The sequence below is a fragment of the Neltuma alba genome, unplaced genomic scaffold (genome assembly GCF_004799145.2).
Source record: "Neltuma alba isolate B1F8T4 unplaced genomic scaffold, ASM479914v2 tig00006310_pilon, whole genome shotgun sequence".
NCBI lineage: Eukaryota > Viridiplantae > Streptophyta > Magnoliopsida > Fabales > Fabaceae > Neltuma > Neltuma alba.
The window spans coordinates 41,168-66,539 of NW_021634417.1; the positions used below are offsets into that span (position 1 = coordinate 41,168).

A 25,372-nucleotide genomic window follows, 5' to 3' on the forward strand; every position below is an offset into this window, starting at 1 on the left:
AAATAATCTAATTATAAAAATTGTAAGGGAAAATTATAGCCTAATTTTATAACTGTAATCTATAGCATCTCATGACCGGATAAATAGTTTTCTAATCTACCAATTTCGCTGAAGGCCAAATCAGTGGTGGTTCACAGACAAAAGGACGTTCTCAAACTGGGTCGGGTATCACATCGCTTGAAGTCTGATCCTGCCTCGACCAATACCAGGTTTCGGCAGGTCGGTTGGGGAAAAATTGGGCGAAACAGTCTTTAAAGCGCTGGACTGTAGAGGAAAGGTTCAAAAAGCATTTTACCTCGAACAAGGAGCAGTAACTGAGAATAAGGTATGCATTAAAATGGTAATCCTGAGGTCCAAAGTAACTGTTAAATTTTTGATTACAAATTAACAGGAATTTAGATTTTACAGATCTAAGGAACATCCCAACCCAAAATGGTATGATCCACATGGAACAAAGTAAGCAGCCATTTAATAGCAATCGCATCTGTCAATCGATAACTCCTCCATTTACTAGGACTCCGCTCATCATAGTTTCTGATGATGCTAGCTGCCTTCAAAAGTCCCTCTATTATCCTGTCTTTCCATGTCATGTACATCGAAGTCAGCAAAATCTACAACAGTTATACAGCCTACCAAAATATCAGTCATCCAAACAATGCAGTGTGAAATAATTGGATATTACTTTACTAGCGCGAACCTGAAAGAAATTAAAGCAATTACTAAAATAACTAGGAAGCACAAAACTTCCTCTACATCCCAAATGCAGCCAAGTCCTCTTCCAAATTCAAAGTATTGGCTGCAGTTAAAAGCATGTCCATTCCTCCACCTTTATCCAAATCTCTTCCGTGTTTACCATTCCAATTTTTTTCAAATCTGTCCACTGGTTTTGAACCATCTTCACTTGCTTTTCTCTGCTTTTTACTCTCATATACCTTTTTCGCCCGGTGTATTGCTCGTAACCCTGTATGACATTTTATGCAGAACCATTTTCCTTTGGGAATAGCAGCTCGGGGAGGTTTCATGCAATATATGTGGTATGCATCATCACAGCCATCACAGATAACAATCTTATTATCATCTTTATCAGTGAGACAAACTTGGCATAAGCAAGAAGGGCAGTACCAACAGGGACCATATGATGTCAACTGTTTACTTGTCAAACATCTTACATGGTAGTACTTACCATCGCAGGCAGAGTGACCACAGATTTTAATTCTTTCACCATCCACCTCATTTTTACAAACTTTGCAGATCATGTCGATTTTCCCCCTTCTAGATGCTTGAGCCCCATCATAGGTGCAATTTGAATTCTCTTCCAATTCATTAATTGTTTCATCATTTACAGGGGAGTTTTCATCAAAGTTCAGGGTCTTGGAGTCATTCAACCTTTCACATACTACACAGTTTTCATGTGGAGATCCGATTCCAATGGCAGTGCATTTGACACAGTACCAGCTCTTGTGGGGTATCTCTTTGACAGGAGGTTCAATGCAGGAGATATGGAACATCTCCTCGCATGAATCACAAACCAAACAGTCTTTCCCATCTGCTCTGTTTCCACAATGCCTGCAAGTGCACATCTTATACACGCCACAGTCTTCTGTCTGCTCCGGTTTCATGTGAGAATCAGATTCCTGGTTACAGAACTGCTTGACACAAGAAGGTCAAAATAATCTCAAAGACCGTTTTAGAAATTCTCTCGTGCAAAAACTCATCATATGAAATAATTGCATTCGTTACTGAAAGTGCAACAGGATCAAAGAGCAGCGCTTTTATGGTATGAACATATCATATGCATCATTGACGACAAAATCTACAGAACCCAGAAAGTTAACAGAAATGACTTTCAGACAGAAAGATCCCAAGCCAAACCCGCTTAATCTTGGATGTCAAAGGCAAAACAACATCTACATTCTTCAACTCCTTTCTTTCTCAGAGAACTATGAGGTATGCCTATAGTATTGTGTCCGGAATGCAGGTGATCAATTTTTCGGTTCATGTAGCAACTACAGTTGACAGTCATAATGATTTGCACAAGAAGTAAATTAGGTAAAACGCAGTGGATAGTGGCTCAAGTATGACAAGGTTGGGAATTCAGTGAAACTTTTTGCAGATTAGATAGACAAAACACCAACTGCTGCTATAGTTGTGATCTGAGGCCTCATTTGATATGCTTAATGAAAATGAAGGGAAAGGTAAATAAAATGAGGGGAAAGTTCATAGATGAAAATGACTCTCGCACCTCTATTTAGAGAAAGTAAGAAGGAATAAACACTGCTAAGTGATTATAACAATTATAACTTACCAAAAAAAAAAAGAAAAAAAAAAGGACAGAATGGGAATCTCTTCCCATCTTCATACCATACAACCCGAGAGAAAAACCGCTGAATAAATAATTGATTTTAAGCTGTTCCTATCTCCATAAAATCATCTCATGAAACGCCAGTAAATAAAAACTCTCACCTCCAGTTTTCCATCTTTGAATGCGCCATGCACGGAAACTCCAGCCTGAAGGTAAGGACAAAATATGGTTTAGTATAGCAAAAAGCGGATTATGAAACTTCAGTGTTTCAGAAGTACAAGAATTTGCTTTACCTGCTCACAATAAGTTCTCGAAATGTTTGAAAGGCCCTTGGCAAGAGAAACAATCTCATTACCGGCGTCTTGAAGTTTTCGCCAAACCTTAAAATATCCATCATTTTAAGTCATATTAAATAAGCACCAGCAATCAAATTCTTCAATTATATGCTCAAGCTAGAAACTAATATAAAAGGAGCAAGCCAAGAGAGACCCTCCTATGTTATATTAGTAAACCAAGTACAAGCTCCCTTTGCAGCAAGACACAATAAAATAATTGGTTCAACACAATTTATATAATTAGTAACAAATTGAGACAGTAAAAGGCAGAAAAACTGATACGACACCTCCAACACCTGACAGACTTAACAGGGTAAAATCGTCAAAATAGATTCAATGCTCAATCAATATTAGCAAGATGATAGCAATCCGTTGATTGTTAATGCAAATGGCATCAATTTTGGAACTCCTTGATCAAAGAATACAAGAAATTGGTCCTGCCATTACAATCCTCGTACCTCCTCAATTTGGGAGGAAGTATCTTTCTTAAAAGATTGATTTCTCAAGTTTTCCAAATCATTACCAGAAATTATACTATTAAGAAGCTATCTACTTAGCTTTACTCTGCGGTGGAGCCATTGAGCATGCCAAACAAATTTTAGGAAAAACACACACACACACACGCACACTAGTTTTTCTCTTATGTTTTAGCCAGTGCTCAAAGATGGAGGGGGGCAAAGGTTTTTTTTTCCCCCATCAAATTAACATTATTTCAAGAATAATGCTTTGCTTCTCCTTTCAGATTTTAAGGTTATCATCTCACAGAAAAACCTAAGCAATGGAGCTGCCATTGTCCACACGAGGTCATCCTATTTAACCAGATCAGGATGGAATCCTCTGAAACTGAGGCTTTATTCCTCGGATGGTGACCATGATGGGCAATACTACAGATAAACAGTGAAAGTGCAGAGAAGGGGAGAAAGGCAGCATGTTGTAACCCTCACTTTTGGCTGGACAGAAGCCACCTAAGATGACTGTCGACTTCACCAACATTTTCTATTTACATAGAGTAAGCCGGTAGGTAACAGCCTTTCCCCACCCCCCCAAAAAAAAAAAAGGCTTTAATTTGGCTTTTAAAACATTTCTAATGTCATTTGTAAGAAAATTAAAAATATCTTACTGCCCACGCACTTCACATCTAACTTTCAATTTGTATCCCTCAATTACTAAGTAGGAACTCATCCCAACCTTAACGGATGAAGATAGTACTTCTGTCCATTCTGAGATCCTAGTAGTGGAAAGAAAAAAGAAAAGTATAGACGGCTTTAGTTTGGGAATTTCACAAAGTTCAACAGTAAGAATAAAGTAACTAAAAAGAAAAAGCTACTAAAAGTGTTACAAAGTAGAGTTATTGATCTGGCAGTTATTCACAATAAACTGTCTGACATCATAACTTTGAGGGTATACTGGCATACATAATTCATCTTTTCCAAGAATAAGAGCCAAAAACTAAAGAAAAATAGGCATGGCAAATATGAATTTATGACACACAAGTCAATCAGAGGGGGTAAACAGTGATACAGCGGAGAATTACTCAATAGAGGAGATCATGAATTGGATAAAATAAATGAACAGACTATAAAATGGAAATTTCAAAACAAGAAGGGAGACAATAACAATACAATACATAGCCCAATTACAGAAGCAAGGAACACAAACCGAGAAGAAAAACAGAGAAGGTGTCACATAAAACAGAGAAGTTGATGAAATTACAAATGCAGAATATTACCTGTTGAATATCTGACGAAAAAAGTGTGGGCGACTGTTCATAAGCTTGCTCTTTCAACCTTGAGTTTATGACACTGAAGTCAAATACAGTTTCAGGCTTCATTCCTTTGAAATTTTCTAGTAGCACCTTACATAACGAACTGAATTTCTCAGAGACTAAGACATTACATAGTACACGCTGGCACATCTCATTTGCATCAGGAGCGTCCGACTCGTTACAAGATCCATTGCGAAAGACATTTGCGTGCCCATTAAGATTCTTCCGTAATCTATGAGATGTCAGTTCTAAGTGTGGAGAGTAATCTTGTCCAACTTTGTCAATTCTACAAGTTTCCTGAAACAAAATGAGATGCAACATAGAATAATGCATTAAGAAGGGAGTCATAAAAGCCCAGGATATATGCAGTTCTTGTTGTAGAACCAAACCTTTAAGGTAGTGGCACAACTAATTTTAGCATAGCGCATGAGAGCTTCCCTCATGCACTCTTCTATGCCACCTTTATCATTGCCTAATGACTGATACAACTGCATTAGTACAACATTTCCCCAATGTGCATGTGAATGCTTATCCGAAGTATTTCCTATGGCTACATTACATGGTTTCTTTACAGCCTGCAGTAAGAAAAGTCCAATCACCGCTTTGCAGAAAGAACCAACAGATTTGTATATCTAATGATTCGAGTTGATTGTGTGCCATGGGCGAAATCATCTCAAGTATAATATTTTAATTAACAAAACAATAGCACCTTTTTCATATTAAAGAGGATGTTATGCAACTGGCAATAATACCATCCACAATCATGGCATGCCTGAACTGAACCAGGCAAATTAGCCCCCTCTCATGGAAGTTTCAGCATAATCCATTATCAATGTATCCAAGTAGACCACTGTCTCAGTGTTTTAAGTATCATCACACCTCAACTCCATAAGAACGTAGAATAAATGTTTGTTGCAACACTACTTATGCAGAAAGATCAGATCTTAGCCATGCCCAATGCAAATGAAGTTTATTCTCTTGCTGTCAAAATTACAATGAATGACTTCCACTGATTGGATTCAGAAATCTAGTATATCCTTTTTTCCTGGTGCTTGAACACCTAAGTACACAGATCCTTCGATGAACTAAAATCCTTAGATGAACTAACTTATTTATGCACAGAATGAATTTTATCTGAAGAGTAGCGCATGTGGGGTTTATCCTTTACAAAGACCAGTGATAGCAAATAAATGATCCGGAATCAGGATCCTTTCATGTTTGCCTGTTCTCAGCAACTTTATGTCCTTAAATCACAATGCTAAATAGTAACCTACGGTTTCCAAGACATGAATTAAGTATAATATTGACTTCGAATATAAAAAGTGACTCCATAGAGCATTAAAAATTAAGAGCAACACACAAAAGCACACACACATGGACATGTCAATAGCATTTTATCTTCTTCCGATAAAGCATTAACATCAATGCAAGTTTAATATCTCTTAATTTTCATATTCTAAGGATCATCGTTCAAGGTTAATGTGTGACTCCCCAAATCACATAAAAAGTTTTGCAGGTTACATCTCCAACTATTCCTCAAGATGCAAAAAGATAACACATCGTTATCCAAAATAATGATTAAGAAAGATTGGCATTAAGCGATGCAATGTAGTTGGAAAAGCAGGGGAATAAAACCTGGCCAGCTATGTGACTTGCAGCTTCTGAGTATGTTCTGCAAACTTCTTGAGCTTTCCTTTCTGAATTCAACTTTACATGCTTACGTCTCTTGTAAGTTCGAAAGCTTTCAACTACGCCACAGTCCCCTTGAGCAGCACCATTCCTGTCTGCAATAACCACCCCATTATTCACAGCTTCACAATTAAAGCGCTGAATCCCTTTCTTAATATCATTGCTATCTGCAACCCCATTATTTACAGCTTCACTCTTCAGGCACTGAACTGCTTCAGAACATTCTGTGTTGTCCCCGTTGCTTGTTCCATCCTCAGTTTCCATCCTTCCACCGCGAAAGAACCCAACTCCTTTACCTTTGCAGCAAGAAATTAGGGTTCACAACGAACAAAGCCTTCAAAGATCCGAATCTCTCGAGATTTATTACTCAACATCTTTACAACGTGATAGCACGAAAAACTCAAATAAGCAGAGGTAAGGGACTAGAAGTTAAGACAGGCCGCTGAGTTCCGTAAGAACACAAGAAACCAAAAAGATGACAAAAAATGCAGCTTAAAGCTCTAAGCGAAATGTTACTTGCAATTCAAGGGGGGGAAGAATTGAACAGAGCCAACACCGTCACTGCGCCACAATATTTCGCAGAGACAAAACTTACTAAATTTACAGAACACTAAACACTCCAAAACGTTCCCTTCTCCACATCCAACGGTTTGTCAGAAACCAAAGAGAAAACTACCGAGACGAAAATACAAACACAGTGATTAGCTTAGAGAAAAACATGGCTTACAGCTACGGAAGTTGAAGCCCTAGCAATCGAAATCCCAGTAAATCTGAGTTTGCGAGCGCGGGTGGACTTGGTTCTCTGCAAGGGTCTTATCCGAGTCATCCAATTTTTGAAACAGGAGCGTCCTTCGTCTTTCGCTGGTCATTTGCTTTCTTTGTAATTTTTTTATGATCCATAATAAAATACGCAAGATTTTGGCTGCCGATTTGGGTCGGGTCATTTTCCTGCCTGCGGATGACCCGACTTCGTTATGGATATTCAACCTTTGATTGTTTTTCCCCGTCGCGACCCGTACACAACCCTCAGTACCAGAAGTTCCTTTGAAATCTGGATAAAATAAAAATTCTATAAGAAGAACTCCTTTCAGGGTCGAATTTTGTGTCGGTAATTCCAATAGCTAATACTCTTCCGGTTCTAAATATAAGACCCTTTTTATAGTGTAAAATCGTAGTGTAATTTATACTATGAAAAGGGTCCTATATTTAGGATTGAAGAAGTATATAATCTTTAGAGCTTAATATGAGCACAGGAATGACTGCATCACACGAGGAGTTTGTGCTTAATTTGTAGTATGATTGTTGATTGGTTTAGTTTAACCCTTTCCTTTCCCTTTTCCCGCCTGTAATCCTGTAGTAAATGGAAGAAAGTAAAGGGGAAATTACAATTAAATCTAATAGAAGAGAAATAATTACCGAAAGATCCGAATAACAACCTTAAAAGTTTATAATAACAAGTCCTATAGTGAGAATGATAACCTCTGAGATTTGTTTCTTAATTGTTTTTCTTACCTGGGACTTTATTGTAATTTTTCCGGAAATAAATTAGTAATGTCAATCCCAGCTGCCGTTAGTTCGCGGTAAAATAAAACAATTTTGAGTCTAAAACTGATGCAGTTAAGCACTGTGCTTAATAAACCCAGATGTTTGGATTTTTCTTGCATTGCGTATTCATACGCCTTCATGGAAGAGATCGCATTGGAAAATTTGCAGCTGCTGAACAGTATTAGCTTAATGATGAATTAATGTCTTGTTCGATTGATATTTGATAAATTCACAAATCAACCAAGCTTCAAAATTTTTCATTACCAACAGAAAGGAAAGATTCAGCGAATTTGATTTTTAAAAAAGATTATTTTAAAAAGGATATCATTTTAATAGTGACTTATGATTGACTTGTTTTGCGCCAACATAAAACTGAATGCGGAAAAAAGTTTTAAAGATTGCCTTGCTATGATAAATTTCTCCTAAATTTTTGAGAAAAATAACAAAAGTCATTTTTTTTTTAAAATTATCGAATAAGTAAAAGTAGCATGAATCATAAAAATGTCAAGCGAAGAGAAAATTTTGGTCGAGCAATTACGCTTAAAATATTGTTTACCAAAGGTCCCCACACGAACAGAATCCGTCCCTAAAATGATGAAAAAGGTTTGGGTCCTTGAGAATGATTTCTCTTCCGGTGGTCTTGGAAACGAACTTGGCAAAATCGTGGCACCCATGGCATACCGTGAGGTTTTTGGTAACACGTATGGGTCCTGCTCGTGAACTGACAAGTCCAAAGGAAATTGCCAATAGTTCGCTGTGTCCAATCGGAATGCACTCCCGCTCTTCATCGACGTCATGGAGGTTGAAATCCCAAGCGGGCTCAATTCCTTGGATACTCATCTCCTCCACGAAACGCTGTAATTCCGAGTATATTCCCGCTGATCTGGGGTGCGATACATCCCCCGTTCCAAAGACATGAACTTTATTCCTGAACACGATCCAAGAATAGGCTTTTCTGGGTTTCAAACCCATATCTCTGATCGTTTCCCTTAATTTATCTACCATGTGCCACTTTGCATTCCCAGCATACCAATTCAGAAGTAGCACGTAATTATCAGCATTTAGAGGTTCCAAATCACAAAGTTGCTCAACCACTCGCTTCCCTAGAGTATGTTGTCGGTGAATCCGGCACCCTTCTAGCAATTTTCTCTGCACCTCAGCATGCTTTCCAATATTGTGTTCCTTAATAAAGGCCATCGCCTCATTAAAAAGCCCAGCTCGGGCTAGCAGAGCAACCATTAAAGCATAGTGAGCCACTGTGGGTGACCTTACGCGGTTGAAGTAAAACTTGCCTTCCTCAACCAAGCGTGCGGTGCTACATGCATGAAGGACAGCAGCATAGGTGGTTTTATCTAAGTGTGCCTTTGAATTTTTCTCCATCCGGCAGAAAACATCAACTCCAAGCTTTCCTTGACCGTGTAGGCTATAGCCCAATATCATCACGGTCCATGTAATCACATCTTTTTCATTCAGTTCAGCGAAAATATTCGAAGCACATGCGATAGCTCCTGATTTCACATACATGTCCATAAGTGCATTCTTGAGCTTCAGGTTTAATTGAATGCCGCTCCTAAGCAGATAGCCATGAATTTCTTTACCGTGTTTATGGGAAGCGATTCTACCACAAGCCGGGAGAATGCTGGCGACTGAAAGCGAATCAGGCTTCAAACCATTCCAGTTCATCCGTCGAAATAATTTGAGACCTTCGTTGAATTCTCCTATCCTCACATACGAACGAATCACTAAAGTCCATGATATAACATCCTTGAAAGTCATCTGATCAAACATCAACCGAGCATCTTTTAAACTGCCGCAATCTATATACATTTTCACGAGCGAATTACTTACCAAAACATCAAACTCTAACCCAAACTTCTTGGCAATCTCGTGTAAAAGTTTTCCTTTTTGCAGAGATTTTAGCAATCCACAGGCACTGGTTGCTGTTGCTAAGGCAACTGGATCAATAGGCACCCCGAGGTCCACCATCTGATGGAATAAATCAAGGGTCGAACTTGGTTTTCCCTGATCAATGTATAATCTAGCAAGTAGCGTCCAAGACACTAAATTCCGGTGGGGAGACTTGTCGAAGATCAACTTAGCCATTTCCACGCTATCTAGATGCCCATACATCTCAATCAAAGCGGTAATAGCGTACTGGTCAGAGGAGAATCCGAGTTTCAGAGCTTGCCCATGAACCTGCCTACCAATGGATAAATCGCCCAATAGACGAGTAGCAGCAACCACGCGAGGAAGAGTATGTCTATCAGGATGAACTCCGCGGAGTAGCATTTGATCGTAAGTTGATAATACACTGTCGAAATCTCCATTTGAGAGATGGGTTTGAATAAGATTATTCCAAGCGAATGTGTCCCAAATAGGTATTTCATCGAACAATTGGCGGGTCAGACCTCTGGGCGCCACAAAAGGACCGCCGCAGCACCGGAGATTACGAGGTCGTCTCACTTGGACCGTGGTCATTGGTTTCTGTTGCGAGGCGAAACAGAGAACCGTCGCCGATTGGAGGATGTCCATATCAGCCCAATGCAGCGTGGATTATGTCCTTGTTCCGAAGAAGCGAGGTTAAAAGGGTGGGGAAGAAAAAAGCAAAGAAAGAAGAGACAAACTGAACTTCCTAAATAGAGAAGATGCTTGAAGATTCAGTGACGATTTCATGGAGTGACTCGTGTTTTCAATTTCCTCCGGCAACCCGTTTCCAAGTGCAGATTTGTCTGTGATCTACCGTCCCGTCCCGTCCATAACTAGTTATCTTATAGGAGGATCAAAGGACGCAGAAGCATGAGCAGGACAGATTAATTGAACTCTACTGATCATCGGAGAATAAGAGGGAATGGTATCGCCATTAATCTAGGAATGGTATCGCCATTAATCTATCAGATCATGAAGGGACTAAAGGGCGTAGTTCGTAAAGGTTGCATTTTCATCCGCAGCTAGCTTCCTCCTCAACCAGGCGTAGTTCCGTCCATAATTAGTTAGCTATGCATGAAGAAGGAACAGAATCGACATGTCATCATTCTTCATAATCATAAATAGGTATTCTCTGTCATCTCCTTCCTCGATTCTTTCTTGGTTTCTCCCGTCCATCCTTGCTCCTGTGCTTCTTTGTTCTTGCCATTTCCTTTTCGTCGGGAAATTGTGATGAGCCAAACACCCTCCGTCCACTTGTCAGCCTGTCGATGCTTTGGATTTTTCAGATGGACCGTTGAGATGTTTCGCTAATCCAAACGGTGCGTTTTCACAAGTACGCTATGCGTGCTCATCGATCCTGTGAGCAGGGGAGGCGGACTCGTTCCAATCGGATGCGTGTTTCTTCTATCATCAGCTCCCCGATCACGTTTGCCGCGGTCAGCACCCCGCCGCCCACTGTTCATAAAAGCAAATTACTCAATCATTATTTTTTCTAGAAAATAAAACTCACAGTGACATTAATTTATGGTGATGTGATTCCCCATCGCTTTCGGCATCACCAGTCTACTTCCTTCCCCAGCTTTGCTCCTCCACAATTTTCACATTCGAACATGCTAGACCTTTTCCCCATAACTCTGAATTTTATTTACACTGGCATAGTGTTTTGCCCTTAAACTGTTTTTTTAGAGCACACTAAGTATCCTAAATTATTAACCGATGCAATGTCGCTCCTGAAACATTAGAAATGTTGGAATGTTGCCGCTGTCTAAAAAAACAATAGTTAGTTGACCTGAAAATTAGGAAAAGATTCTAGAAAATTGTAAGTAAGTATCTTATAAAAAAATAATACTAATTGAGTCCAAAAATTACAAATAACTGCACCGATATCATGTTATACTTATGTACAAACTCAAAATACTGTTTTAACCAACCACTTGATCTGTTATTTATTGGGTGATCATCATCAAATCATCATTGCTATGCTAGTTACAGTATATTGATCGGTTGGTCAAAATGGCATTTTGGTGTTTTAGCCACATTGACATCGATATTTGATTTTTGAAATTTAATTTATATTAATTTTCTTATAGTATTTTTTTTGTAATTTTTCAGTTATAATTTTTTCCGTAATCAACTAATGGTTGAGAAGTTTACATGGTAATATTTAACGTTTCAAATTACACAAAATCAGTTTCGGTATTTATCGTTTTGATAAGCACATTAAACTCATCTGATTTGAATCATTCATAATTCAGTTTGGTTGATCCAAATTTGTTTTTTTATTTTTATTTATTCAAAATAATTATTTCAATATAGATAGGATCTAAAATCAAAATAATATCTTAATTATTTTTTTTCAAAAAGTAATTATTTATTTAAAAATAATTAATTAAAAATTTTAAATCTTAACCATTTAAGTTAGATATAAATAGTTCAGATCCGATAAACTTATGATGCTCATCAAGATGATAATTACCAAAACTGGTTTCCTAAATTGCACGGCCTGATAATTTAGGATGCCAAAAATATCTTAACAGAAATGTCAACCAGCCCTTGTAATTAAGTGCCCATCGCGACTTCTCCGATATATTAAAGTCAAACTAGATTTTTCGGGATACAACGGGCTCATACTAGATTTTTCTGGATACAACGGGCCGGGAGATTTTTCTCCACGAATATTACAAATCTTTCTACCCGTCTCTATCTAAGCAATGCATGGGAAGACTCTAGAAGTTTGAAATATAACGTCAAAGCAAGGGGAGAATGGAAGATAGATTTTAGTTGGTTAATAATCTTAATTTACCCAATGCATAACAGTATTCATGATCAAGGCTCCTGCCTACTGTCATATCTGATTTCTATAGTTGTGTCTTAGTTAATTGAGTGACACTAAAACAGAGCATCGCAGTAACAATACATTAAAATATTGAACAGCATCTTGTTTGCTTTAACAATCCGTTTATAAATTTGCTGAAGTGGTGATGCTATTTCAAATCGGGTGCCATGTCTATCATATGTTTTTGAAATTCAATCTTTAACTAACGATAATGGCTAGCAAATACATCTATGAACAATCATGTAAAGCAAAAAGTGTCCAGCTGCAGACACACACACACACACAGAGATTATGACAGATTTAGTACGTCTTTGGCTTTCATATTAAAAATCAATAAAACCATCAAGCAGGCTGCCTTAGCTTAGAGTGTGAGAAGAACATGGAGTACGACAAGCAATAAGAAAGGATCAAGAAGAAGAGGCGGGGAGCTTCATGTTCTTGAGAAAGGATCAAGAAGAAGAGGCAAGGAGCATCATGTTCTTGAACTCCTGGAAATCAAGGCGACCATCTGAGTTGGTGTCGTAGGCGCAAATCATGGCGGAGCAGTCCCTGCCATAGTGGTCGTCCCATAAGTGGAGCTTCTTCAACACGCACTCCAGTTCTGGGCTGGTGATGAACCCATCTCCGTCCAAGTCAAACACCTTGAAGGCCTCCGCCAGGTCACTCTCCACGTCATCCCCCGGCCCTCTGTTATCATCGTTCTGCTTCGATATGGACTCCCAGAAGAACAAGAACCCGTTCAAGTCCAGGTTCTTTTTGCCGACGAAGGATTCAAGCTCGTCGGGGCTAAACTCATAATAACCTATCTTGTCCAGCAGCCATTTCAGCTCTTCAAGGCTCACCAACCCATCCTCGTTCATGTCCAGCTTCTCAAAAATTCGCTGCAAGTCACGGGATGTAAGGGGAGACATATTCACTTGCAAAATTTTTGATACGACACGATACTACACAGAGTCGCCGGTTTCGGCGCCCTTTGGGGTTGACGCAACCACAAGCTTATTATTATATGCTGAGGAAAGAGGCTTATGATGATACTGCATACACAACTTCAAGCCACTTGCTGAGAGAAAGAGCGCCATATATATATATATGCGGCCACTTGCTGCAGAGGTGCATGCGGACTAGATATCTTCCACATATTATTAAAATAAAGTTAATTCTGGTAAAAAAATTGATAATTTAAAAATAGAGAAATATAAAAAATTGAGTGCGTAGGAACACAACACGTGTCTGGGGGGAGGAATTTAATTAATTAAGAATTGTGATAGTGTTGTGTACGGGAAAGGTACAGCGAGCGGTGCCGGAATATGATGTGAGGAATAGAAAACGAACAATGAGCGTCGGGACCATTATTCCCTGAAGCGTGTGGACGACAATGGCCACGTTCCCTTTCAACGCAGCTTGCGTGAAGTTTCGCATCCTGCTTTCTTCCAATTTGCCCATTTCCTTCTTCATGTTCAATTCAACCTTCCACTTACCCCCGGGATCACGTCTACTTCTTTTTTTTTTGGACTCAAGGATCACGTCTATTTCAGATTACTGATGCTAATCACCTTTTTTTTAATGACAAATTACCACTATTAAATTACAATTTGAACAATTTGTTCCCATATAATCTAGGATTTCTTTGTTTTTTTTTTTAATTTAAAAAAGACCGGCATGATAGGTATGGACTATGGACTCTTCATAAATTAATGATTCTAGGTTTGATACAGTTAAAGATTTTAGGCAAGCACCGAGGCAGCATATCCAAGCACAATAAAATTGAGTGGGGGAGTTTCGCACAGCATGAGATTGCAATCTCTGCTTGAATTTGTTTTGGTTAGCTTAAAGTCACTTTCAGGACGATTCTCAATTTGTTTTGGGACGGCGGCGTGAGTACTTCGGCGAAAGACTTCCAAAAGCATTCAAATACGTGTTCCCTGCGTGTGGCTCCATCCCTCATATCATTCTAACACGTGTCTCTCGATCATTGCTTTTACTTTATTTAGGGTTAATATAATACTCCTCCGATCCTTAATATAAGACCCATTTAAATAGTTTGATTAGATTAAGGAAGTTAGGTAAGTTAGTTAATTATAAGAAAAGTGACACATTTTTCCCAAAACACCATAATCATTTTTCTTAATACCTTCTCTCCCTCTTCTACTTGATTATAGTTGAGGGAGTATCTATAGGGATAATTTAGAGAAAATTGATAAATATGAAAAATGAATCTTATATTTATAACCAAAACCAACTTAAGAATTGAGTTTTATATTAAGGACCGAAAGAGTATTATTGTTCATTAAATTTATCCTCATCTCATTTTGATTTTGGTTTTTTAAGTTTTAAATTATGAGTATTGGTCTCTCAAATAATAAAATGATCTGAGTTTTTATTGAATTATATGTTTTAAATCAAAAGAAATTTGAAAAACAAAAACCTCTAATTTAAAATTTGAGAGCTTAAAATCAGACAAATTTATATCAACCTTTTATTTGGACTGGCGACATAAGCGAGGCGGTTATGAATGGAGAGGGTTTCAAATTTCACGGTAAAAAGGTTCAAGGATGTGTTTGGATAGAAACCAAACTATGGTTTCAGAAGTGCTTTTACGGATTACGAAATAAATATGTGGAGGAGATTATCTCGTTTTGCGAAAAAGTGCTTCTGAAACCACGGTTTTGAGATACCCAAACAGACCCCAAGTTTAAGTTTTGATCAATTAATTAATTAATACTTCTTCTCATTTTATAGTGTAAAATGGGTATTCTATTTTATATTCAGGCCCTGTTTGGATAACACATAAACCATGGTTTTGGGATCCAAACCATGGTTTGGGTCTCAGACTTGCCAAACACCTAGGAAAAAACAGAAACCATGGTTTTGGATCAAAACCATGGTTTGGAGCTCAAAACCATGGTTTCAGAAGAAGTGAATTCATTCTGCTTCTAGCTCAAATGGGAGAGTATGATTGTACTTGTAGAGTAGATCTCAACAATAATATGATTTTAACATTCCTCAATTATTTTTTTTATAAACATATTTAATCTTATATTTTATAAATATATATACATATTAATTATATTATTTTATATATTATTAATTATGTTGGCAAAAAAAAATATTATTAACAATTTTATTTTTTCAAATTAAAATATATTATAAAATCTATCTTTTATGTAATTATCATATTAACTTATATATTTTTTAGTAAAATTTGTACATATAAAAAGTTCTTCTGATAACAACTATCCAAACACTCTCATTTATTAGAATCATTTTTTCACAAAATCTATTCTTCACAAAATCTATTTTTTCCAGAATTTATTCTCCAGAAGCTATTCTTCAAATCATAGTTTGATTTCATCCAAACATACTTTTAGAATAGGAGTAATGAATCAAGCTGTTTCTAACCCCTGGGGACTTCATTGTGCTGGGCGAATCAGAGCTTTTCCACGTCTCAGGTTTCACGGCAATCTACTCACCAATTAATAATTATAGAAGAAGCAAATGGACACAGCCTGAACAGCAAGGGATACGCCAAGGGTTGGGCAAGACTCGTTGCAGGCTTCGAGGGGATTGTATTATTCTCAAACACTCAATCGTGAGAACACTGGTTTCGTAATGATCTAAAAACCACATTGGGTTGCAGCACTGAAGCCGTGGAGCCTCACGTTAGTTCATAGAGCTTGTCAGATCTGGAAATGGTGCGATTCCAAACTATTTCAGGAGAATTTTTTGACGGCTCCTGATATTTTTCGTTCTTCCGGATAGGCTCTACTTCCGTTCAATTGAAGAAGCCGCCCAATAGAAGCATATGGAAACGAGACTAGCCTACTATAATATGAATGTAAGTGCAGTATTAATATACCCTGCTTCACCTCCAATTGGTTAATCATGTAAAAATTTAGCAGCCACTGCGAATGCATACAATATTTACAGAAGAGGATCAAAGTTGTCGACCAAATCGTGATCATTTCAATTCTATTTATAAAAGGGAAAAATCAGAATACAGATACAAAACAAATGAATCATGAAGTAACAAGTAAGCGGCCAGATCATGCTCCTGGGAATCAGAGCTGCACTTCGCAGTGGAGTGGGTTCCACAAGATTGTCGCCCCCGAAACTGGAGGATTATGCAAGCGATTACTCAAGTGCCTCCTGAGGTGGAAGATCATTATTATTGAACATAATGCGAGGCTTGCCCATGCTGAAATTAAGCACCTTTGCGTTCATGTTGTACTTGATTTCCCCATCGTACAGTAGTTTCCTTATGTAGTGCTCTATGTCTGAACCAATCAGGCGAAGCGTGTATTCCGTCAAGGGAGCACCCTGCTCATTCAATTCGTCTCAATGCTTAGTCACGGTACATCACGCGCCTCAAAAATATTTATTAATACGACTACCAGTCCAGAACTACTGACTTCATTATGATTTAAAACTAAAGAACGTTGTTGCTGACCAAATAAAGAATTGTCGAAATTATAAAAGAACAAACTCGCAGGCAACAAACCTCACCAAAAGCCACACAAAGAATATGGAATCGATGGTAAGAGGTTTAATTACGAGAAGATGGGAACAACTACCTCGTAATGATCGACAAGCTCCTGGAAGTAAGAGAAAACCTTGTTGCAAGTATCGGGATTCCACACAAACTCATCGGTGGGATCAAGGATAAGAGTGAGCTTATCCATCTGGGTCTGATCAAACTCCCAAGTGACAGGGTCGATATATGCGGCATAGATTCTCACATGGCGGGTAGCGCAGCTAAGCCATTGTCCTCCGTATTCCCTACTCATGTTTTTGCTCTTCACGTTCCTTTGTGGTTCCACAGGCCTTGGTTTCACTCCTTTGGGGTTCATATTCTGAGTTCCACTGCCTACTTGTGCTTGCTCTTGCTGTACTTCCACTTCCTTCTCAACTTCTGCTTGCTGTTGAGCCGAAATGGAAAATGCTTTCCGGTTCCTCGAGTCTCTTCTGCTACCAGTGAAACCCATCATGGGTAATTTGGTTGAAAGCGCGCTGGAGAAACTTGTGGCCATGGCTAGATGCTATCGTAGCATCGCAGAGCAAGAGAGTTTAAATTCAGCTTTGTTTAGTGGTGGTGAGTTCCTCCAGCTATGGATAAGAGTAGTGTGTCCGTGTGCGTGCTTTTGTAATAATGATGTAATGCAAGGATTTCAAGCAAGTGTTCAGTTAAGTCATCAGTTTAATTTAGTTTAGTGGTGGTGAGTTCCTTTGGTCTTATCATGAGGAACACGTGTCAAGACGAGAGGCTCTGAAATTGAGACCTCATTTTATTTCCGTCAGGGGTTTTTTTTTTTGAAAATAAATTCCATCGCTCATTACTTTCTTTCATCTCGCCGGTGAATTTTCTGCTCCTCAGTTTTAAACATTTGAATGCATAATAAAAGCCCACCATTTATGTTACACAAACGAAGATACATGAACTGACTAGTGTAGATCAATTTGATATATAGCCAGTCAAACAATCAGCGAAGGACCTGTTTGGGAGAGCTTAAAAAATCTCCTATAAACACATTTTACGTAAACCGAGATAAAACTCTTTTCACATACTTATCTTGTATTCTGTAAATTGCTATTAAAAAGCTATTTATAAGCTACTCTTCTGGTTTTAAATATAAGATCCTTATATACACTATATAAGGTCTTATATTTAGGACTGGAAGAGTACTTATAAAACTGTTCCAAATAAGCCCAAAATCCTTTTATTCCACTTGAAGCTAAACTTTGAACATGAAGCATACAATTGTCATTTCTCCTCAACCGATGCAAAGAGAAAGAGTCAGGAACTCCCGTATAATGAATACAAAATTTCAAATCTCAAAAAACTTCTCATATATCTCTGCTTAGAGCATGTTACGCACTCAGCCCGTGAAGAAAAGTTGCGACGCAGTAGGAGAAAGAATAAGGAATGATGCATGAATGAAATGTAACTTTAATACTTCAAGGTAAATTGACCCGGCTCAGAATATTTCCCCTCCAGTTGTTCAATTTTGTTGAATTTAAAACCCCTAATCCTTTCTACCTCGGGCTCCGCGGTATTTTTGTAGTCCACAGTTTCGAGGGTCCACCCTTTGTTTTTGACAGAACCAACCACGTCCACCTATAAGAAGATGAATAATAAACCACCTCAATTACTTACACTCAATCAAGCACAAGATGATCGTAGCATCTGCATTCATATTTTTGAACTTAGAGCAAATATTCTTTAGAAGCAGCCGCTATGGTATCTTGGAAAAACTTTCAATAACATAAAATACAGCCACATTGACTAGCCATACCTCTGCATCGTCAACAGCATCAACGACAAGAGCCCCATCCAAGGACAGGTTCTTTAGGTTGACTTTTTTACCCTTAATGACCAGTGTAGACCTTTGAGAAATGGAGCAACTTCCACTAACTCTCTTCTTAATTTGAGAGAAGGTCAGACCCCATTTTGGTTTCCATGTGATACGAGGCCACACTTCCACCTCTTGCCCACTAATAACCTGCAATTCTGGACCTGCTACTTCGACACCAGCCTGGTAGAAATAAGTTTGCAGGGAAAATTGATCAGAACTTGGAACTTTGGAATTGAGTTCACTGGCATTTAGGCAGTAATGCTTGCCTGCCACAAACAAATACACCATCAATTGAGCAACGTTGTGAGCGACAATGCCACACTGCTCCCAGAAGTCCAAGGAAATAGTTACGTTCATATAAAATATTACACCCTCAATCAGTTAATATATTTTAAAACTAACACATTCTCTAAAGTTTAATCCCATATAGATAAAAGGAAATTAAAGAGGAAAGTATCACATCCATCCGCCAATGTTGCCCATGCAAGATGAAAATATAGATCACACCATTTTCCAAAATTTTAAATGGAAAAAATATTACGAGGTCCAAGGAAAGAAATACTCCCTCCGTTCCTTATTACAAGAGACAAATAACCGAATTACGTTGATAAAAAAAGTAGTTAAAATTAGTTAAGAACAATCAATGTGTAAAAAATATAATTTTTTTCCAAAAATGCCCTCATTAATAAGGAGAGAGAGCATGAGATAGAATAATTAAATTATTAAAAGAAAGAGAAGTAGGATGGAGAGAGAGTGTGAGTTGGAGACAATAAATATGGGTAAAATAGGAAATCAACACAAAAAAGTATAGACAACTTTTAAGTGTCTCTTATATATAGGAACATGCCATAAGCATCAAATGTCTCTTATAATAAGGAACGGAGGGAGTAACAAACAAAAGTCTTAATGACAAGTGAGAAGTTATCATTTCTTACATCGGAACTTGTCATTATTGATTGCTCTGCTGTCAATGGGACTTCCTATTAATTATGTCCCTTTTTTGGGACTCTATAGCAATTCTTCCAATTAAATATCAAGTCCAATCCGTCATCAGTTTCTCTTATCTGTGTGAAAGAATATGCATGCCTTTGCTGAGAAAAAGAGATCTACTAATATTCGGTTGATAATACTTTGGTGACTTTTGGCTGACTCTCAGAGAAAGAACGAGGATGGAAGACAAAGGAATTCATACAACTGACTGATCGAAAGAAATGGAAGAACAGTTTTTGGTTAAAATCACAAGGTGTTATGATTGGGGGTACTGTAATAATGCAGATCTCTAGGCGCTTTGTTTAGAAACTGGAATCTTTAGCAGTAAGATCACATTGATTTGTTGATGGAACTAAGGGGCATACAGCCTTTTTAACCTTCCAGTTCTTAGCATGGAGAAGATTATTAACCATATCGCATCCAAGCAATCATGACTAGTAATAATAATATACATTACCTTTTTTAGAATGAGGCTGTTTGATCGATAAATGGCCATTTCCCCAGAAGTTGCACTATGATATGGATTTCCTTTTGGTACCTTCAGTTAAAATAACAAAAATAATATTAAAATATTTTTCCTGAACGTTTTAGTAATATATGCGGAGGGATTTGTTTTAATATTGCTCAACCTTTTCTCATATCCAAAGCATTTAAAATCAAATCAGCATCACCTAAATGTTCGATGAAATCTTTTGAATCTACGCCTTTAATAGGGATAAATTTTGAAATCAAGCACTCAAGACAGGGCTGCCCACATTCAAAAAATTCATCGTTTTCTTTTGCAAGTTTTCATAGAGCACCCTAAGCCCATGTGCATTCTTTACAGGCCAATGCTCTATGCATTCTAGTTGTACCTTAGCAGCATCTTCCGGGTTGTTCTTCACAGGTGCATAAGCAAGCCATGAATCCATGGTCTACAATACAAAATTGCATAAATTGAGAGAGGAAGCACTGAGTATAACAGTGAAAACAGCAAGTACGTTTCTTTGTAATAGAAAATGTTGCAGAATCACGGGAAGGCATGTTTTATTACAGATTGACTTCATCAGTGATATGTGAGTAAAGTCAAACTTTATTTATTTATTAATTTTCACAAACTACGGTGAAGTTGGGAGGATAAAAATTGGAAAGCTAGAGAGGAAAAACAGAAAATGGGATCAGTTTATGGAAAAGTGCTTAAATACATATAAATTAAAAACATGAATGTATTGTGGGCCAAAATTCACCAAAGTAATGTCAATGGGTGCAGCCGCTAGTAGCATCAACTTTGATGGCTGTTTGTTGGCTTATTATTCAGTCACATAGCACATTATAAGTGAAGTATTTGGTCAAAATATTTTTCCTGCAGAAAATCACATGACAGTTTCTGGTTGAATTCAAATAGAGGACCCAGCAAAATTTCAACCTTCAATAACAAGTGCAATGACCAATGCCCCTAAGGCCCAGTCATGTTTCATTATCTAGAAATCCATATTTCTTTGCTTGAAATACTAATTTACCGTGAATCCAACCCTTGCAGATGCGGGCAATGTTTTGGGATAGTCTTGCATCATACATTCAAGTCGAGTAGAGGACTTAAATGAAGTTTTACTGGCATCTTTGTACCTGCAGCAAGTAAATACTGCTGTCAAGCTTCTGTTATCGACAAAAGAATTCCAACAAAAATGGTAATTCTATAACAAGTTTCCACCAAACTTTTTCTATCCGGAGAAAAGACTAAAGGATATTTAAGCTTCTAGTGCATCAACAAAATGATCGTGAAAGCAACTAAATAAAATTAAAGCATGCTATAGCGATGCATGGGGGGAAATCAAATATAATGAGCACAATTAATTAAAATTACTTCGGGTTAACAAACTCCTGGATAGCACCTCCTGTTTTTGTGAGCTCTTCAATGTAAGGACCAAGTTCTAATATCAACTGTTAAATAAAAGATAAGATATTTGTCACTAAAAAATATGATGTGAAGATGAAGCAGGTCAACTAAATCAGAAGATGGCTATTACGAAATAAAAATAATCATTATAACAAAATCATTTTCAGCCTTTGATTTTAAGTACATAAAGAGGTCGAGAACCATAAAGGGAGTGGCAGGTGAGGACACTCTCTTTGTTTGATAATTTGGAGATACAGCTAACACTAGGCAGAGTCTCAGGAGACATATCACACTAAAGAATTTCTACGCACAAAAGTGCAAATAATACATCACTATTGGGATACATAGCAACTATATGGTGTAATAGTATTAACCTGCAATTGGTCATCACTGACACAAAGAATGATTATTGGAAAGATGCCATGGAGTTCACATGAAGGGAAGAAAAACTGAATTGATTACTTCTTAAATTATAAATAGAGTGCTCATGCAAAAAGTTAAGTAAATAATACAGATAAAGAAACACTATTTGAAAGCAATAATAAATAATTGAATAAAAGCTCATTCCAAGAAGGGGCATAAACAGAATATTGAGATTCACAATTACTTGGTTTATATTTCCTGGATAAGGTGAGTAGCCAGTCTCACAATTGGCATCACCTTCAGGGTGTCCAGTTGCCTTGAGGAGAGGATCTAGTTGATTGTATTCCACATTTATCACCATTGCCCTCCCTGGGATGATTTGTCTTTCAGGTAGATATTCAAATGATAGAAATAGGGTATTAATATGCCATTTGAATCGCAAGCATATTTGCAAAACTCATTGAACTGAAATAATGAAGTCAAGAGAAAAATCAAGCATGTTAAATAGCATGCGTATAGGGCTTTAGAGTTAAATCTCTAAACCTCTTAGTCCAAGGTATCAATGGGGTCAAACAAAAAACTTGCTAGTTTCAGCAGAGGCAAACATTGCCACAAGATTTCAAACTTATAAACTCACTAAATCCCTTTTTAACAAAGGAGATAATTGGCCCCAGTCAGAATGAGGTAGCATTTTCAGTCCTCAATCCATGACAGCACAATAGATTTTCTTCTTGTCACTACAGACAGAACATTAATGAACCTCTAACTATAATCCCACTCAGTCTTTGTACTTCACCTCAGAGAGAAGCAGCAGCAGCAGTCCATCAAGCAGCAAGAAATATCATAGCATTTTCTGTCCCAGGTTGGCAAGGATTGATGGTCCGATGGACACTGATTTTTGGTTCTGTTGTCTTATGAGCTGTTGCTAGTCAGCAACGCTAAACGTTTTGAACTAATAGTTTGATTTTCTTTAGGTAAACTAACATTCATTTAAACAATTTGAACTAATACTTTGATTTTCATTAGGTAAACTAACATTCATACTTTCTTCACATTTTTTTTCTATAGAACTTCATCCATTTTAACACAACTTGTAGTCCTGTGACTAAGATTTTAACCAGTGCTAGATGGTCAGTAGCATGAGCAGGAAATCTATATTACATTTACCTATCAGAGCCCAACAATATGAATAATATTAGGTCAGGACCTATCCTTAAAAGATCAAGCATAAAAAATACTGCTCCGATCCTTAACATAGGACCTAATTGTTGAGTTGCTACTAGTCCTAAATGTAAGACTTATTTCTCATATTTATCAATTTTTCCTAAATTATCCCTATTGATACTTCCTCAACCATAATCAAGTAGGAGAGGGAGGAAGGATACTAAGGAAGATGATTATGGTGTTTTAGGAAAAATATATCATATTTTTTATAATTAATTAACTTACCTAACTTCCTTAATTTAATCATATTAGTTAAATAGATACCACCTCCGGTCCTAATTATAAAAACTCGTTTGTAATCTACAAACGAAGTCTTATAATTAAGACTGGAAGTAGTATTACATGAAGGATTGGAGGAGTACAATTTATTGCTTATCCACTTCAGAACCAAAACAGTGATGTCAACAAACTCCACTAAAACACGGTAGCAATTGAGATTGCATATCACAGATGCTTTTCTGTGTCTATTAGGGAAACAGATGGAATTACTATCAGAGTGAGTGAGTCTGGTAATCCCTCCTATAGCTTCTTTTGCTTTCCGAGGCACAGCAACAGAGTTAACATGGTACTGTTTGGTGGCACTGACACCAAGTGCTGCAGGAACTGCCTGTACACTCGAAATTACTAGGCAATGAATATTTGCATTACATGAATGAGCAGTCCAAGAGATAGTAACAGGAGATATGACATGTGAAAACAACTGACCCTGAATAGAAGTCCATTTGTATCTTGAAAAAAGAGCACCCATTTCAAACCAGCAACAAGCCTGCCAAATGCAGATAGCATTGAACCTATGATCAAACCGTTTATCAAAGGAAAGAAATATCGTCTAGATATTGTTTTCTAAAACTCTGGAACACCATTCAATTAATTTTAGGGACGCTGGAAATCAACATTTTTTTTAACACCCATTCTAGGTGCCCACATTTTCCCTTCCATTTCTAGTAATTTGTGAATGTAAACCCATCAATCTAGAGACTATGTCAACCAAGATTTCTAATCTTACAGCCCTTATATCTATCTATATATGTATATATATTTTGGCGATAATGTGCCCTAATATTTACAAGATTCTGAAAATTACCAAGACATTCAGATACGATATCCTTTAATTTTTAACAAGTAAATTAAAAGTTTTGATATGAACATGATCAATATAACACTAGAAGCAGGAAAATATAAAAGAAGACAAAGACATATCTGTTTAAGTTTATATTAATATCATGAACAGAAAAATCTTTCTAATCTGTGAGCCGTACCATACTTTCAGAAGACCACTGGAATAAAGAAGTGCATGCACATCACCATGTCCATGAGGTTTTGTCTGTAAAAAGAGATATTGTTATTGCACTTCATAAATTGAAATGAAATTCTCTGGATTCAATTTTGCTAAGTAAAATTGTCAGCCATACAATTATAAACTCCGTCACTCGCTACACAATACCTGAATTTTGTATTTGTTATGTGGATCCACTGCTAGCCTGGCATCATTATCATCCAAACATGCGACTTTTTCCTGATATGTACAAAATTTAACAGGCTGACGAAAGCATTTTAAAGCTAAATTGAACTTCCCCTAGGGCATCAAAAGTCATACCTGCTTCAAAAGTTTCACTTGTGTGGATTGCATGCCAAAATAAGAATTTGATTCCAAGAGTTCTAAGGTACGTGCATGTGTGTCATCAGATGTCATAATGAAAAGGAATCTGTGTCTGGCATTCACCTAAAAAATTCAAAGCAGCAACATTATATGAATATAACTAAAATGAACATATGAAATCACAGTGCGGCACTGTTTGATCAAGGAAGGAGAGAAAGAAATCTTGAGGGCTAACCCAGAAATTTTAACAACAATCCATATTGAATCTCAAATATGATCCATTCAAGACGACGTATTATGTGCTACATGTAAAAGAAAAGACAAGGATTTCATAATGACAGATTGACGATCTATTGATTTCATAAAAAAATGGTTTTAGAAAAGAGTATAAGCAAATTCTTAGGGGAATCTTCCAGAATAAAATATGGTGAATCTTGAAAATGTAGCGTACTCCCGTTTAAGATCCATACAGGCTAACAAATTCATGCTTTCCATTTTGTACATAAGGCAACTAAAACAGGAGGCAAGAAACAGCTCTATTATTATGCATAAGATTGACCTGGTAGGAGTT

At 37.3% G+C, this 25,372-nt stretch overlaps 5 protein-coding genes across 8 annotated transcripts; all 5 read right to left on the reverse strand.

Annotated features, from left to right (window-relative positions):
• Positions 1 to 289: 289 nt before the first annotated feature.
• Positions 290 to 7,206, reverse strand: LOC114750067 (PHD finger protein EHD3). Of its 3 annotated transcripts, none has more exons than XM_028938612.1 (7): positions 6,038 to 7,206; positions 4,792 to 4,977; positions 4,367 to 4,699; positions 2,596 to 2,682; positions 2,464 to 2,508; positions 1,184 to 1,646; positions 290 to 573 (listed from the first exon to the last, which is right to left on the reverse strand). In XM_028938612.1, exons 1-7 carry the CDS (start codon positions 6,353 to 6,355, stop codon positions 569 to 571), a joined length of 1,437 nt encoding a protein of 478 aa, XP_028794445.1. In that variant the 5' UTR covers positions 6,356 to 7,206; the 3' UTR covers positions 290 to 568. The 3 variants fall into 3 exon arrangements, with proteins under 3 accessions (XP_028794445.1, XP_028794443.1, XP_028794444.1); XM_028938610.1 differs by having other exon boundaries at positions 290 to 1,646; positions 6,038 to 6,425; positions 6,819 to 7,204; XM_028938611.1 differs by having other exon boundaries at positions 290 to 1,646; positions 6,038 to 6,465; positions 6,819 to 7,204.
• A 964-nt stretch (positions 7,207 to 8,170) lies between these two features.
• On the reverse strand, positions 8,171 to 11,123 carry LOC114750065 (pentatricopeptide repeat-containing protein DOT4, chloroplastic-like). Its single transcript, XM_028938607.1, has one exon. It carries the CDS (start codon positions 10,166 to 10,168, stop codon positions 8,189 to 8,191), a length of 1,980 nt encoding a protein of 659 aa, XP_028794440.1. The 5' UTR covers positions 10,169 to 11,123; the 3' UTR covers positions 8,171 to 8,188.
• A 1,368-nt stretch (positions 11,124 to 12,491) lies between these two features.
• On the reverse strand, positions 12,492 to 13,444 carry LOC114750069 (probable calcium-binding protein CML44). Its single transcript, XM_028938614.1, has one exon. It carries the CDS (start codon positions 13,307 to 13,309, stop codon positions 12,848 to 12,850), a length of 462 nt encoding a protein of 153 aa, XP_028794447.1. The 5' UTR covers positions 13,310 to 13,444; the 3' UTR covers positions 12,492 to 12,847.
• A 2,836-nt stretch (positions 13,445 to 16,280) lies between these two features.
• Positions 16,281 to 24,751, reverse strand: LOC114750072 (NAD(P)H-quinone oxidoreductase subunit M, chloroplastic). Of its 2 annotated transcripts, XM_028938616.1 has the most exons (3): positions 24,747 to 24,751; positions 16,970 to 17,427; positions 16,342 to 16,715 (listed from the first exon to the last, which is right to left on the reverse strand). In XM_028938616.1, the coding sequence occupies exons 2-3, from the start codon at positions 17,423 to 17,425 to the stop codon at positions 16,530 to 16,532; spliced, it is 642 nt and encodes a 213-aa protein (XP_028794449.1). In that variant the 5' UTR covers positions 17,426 to 17,427; positions 24,747 to 24,751; the 3' UTR covers positions 16,342 to 16,529. The 2 variants fall into 2 exon arrangements, with proteins under 2 accessions (XP_028794450.1, XP_028794449.1); XM_028938617.1 differs by lacking the exon at positions 24,747 to 24,751 and having other exon boundaries at positions 16,281 to 16,715; positions 16,970 to 17,539.
• On the reverse strand, positions 18,109 to 24,924 carry LOC114750068 (UDP-sugar pyrophosphorylase 1-like; the record flags this gene model as incomplete). Its single annotated transcript, XM_028938613.1, is given in 13 exon segments — positions 18,109 to 18,510; positions 18,689 to 18,928; positions 20,196 to 20,276; positions 20,593 to 20,652; positions 21,238 to 21,343; positions 21,582 to 21,658; positions 22,222 to 22,346; positions 23,691 to 23,808; positions 23,907 to 23,967; positions 24,461 to 24,525; positions 24,646 to 24,717; positions 24,799 to 24,898; positions 24,900 to 24,924. Coding segments are annotated over 13 exon segments (1,298 nt in total), but the record flags the coding sequence as incomplete, so codon positions are not given.
• Between the last annotated feature and the right edge of the window lie 448 nt (positions 24,925 to 25,372).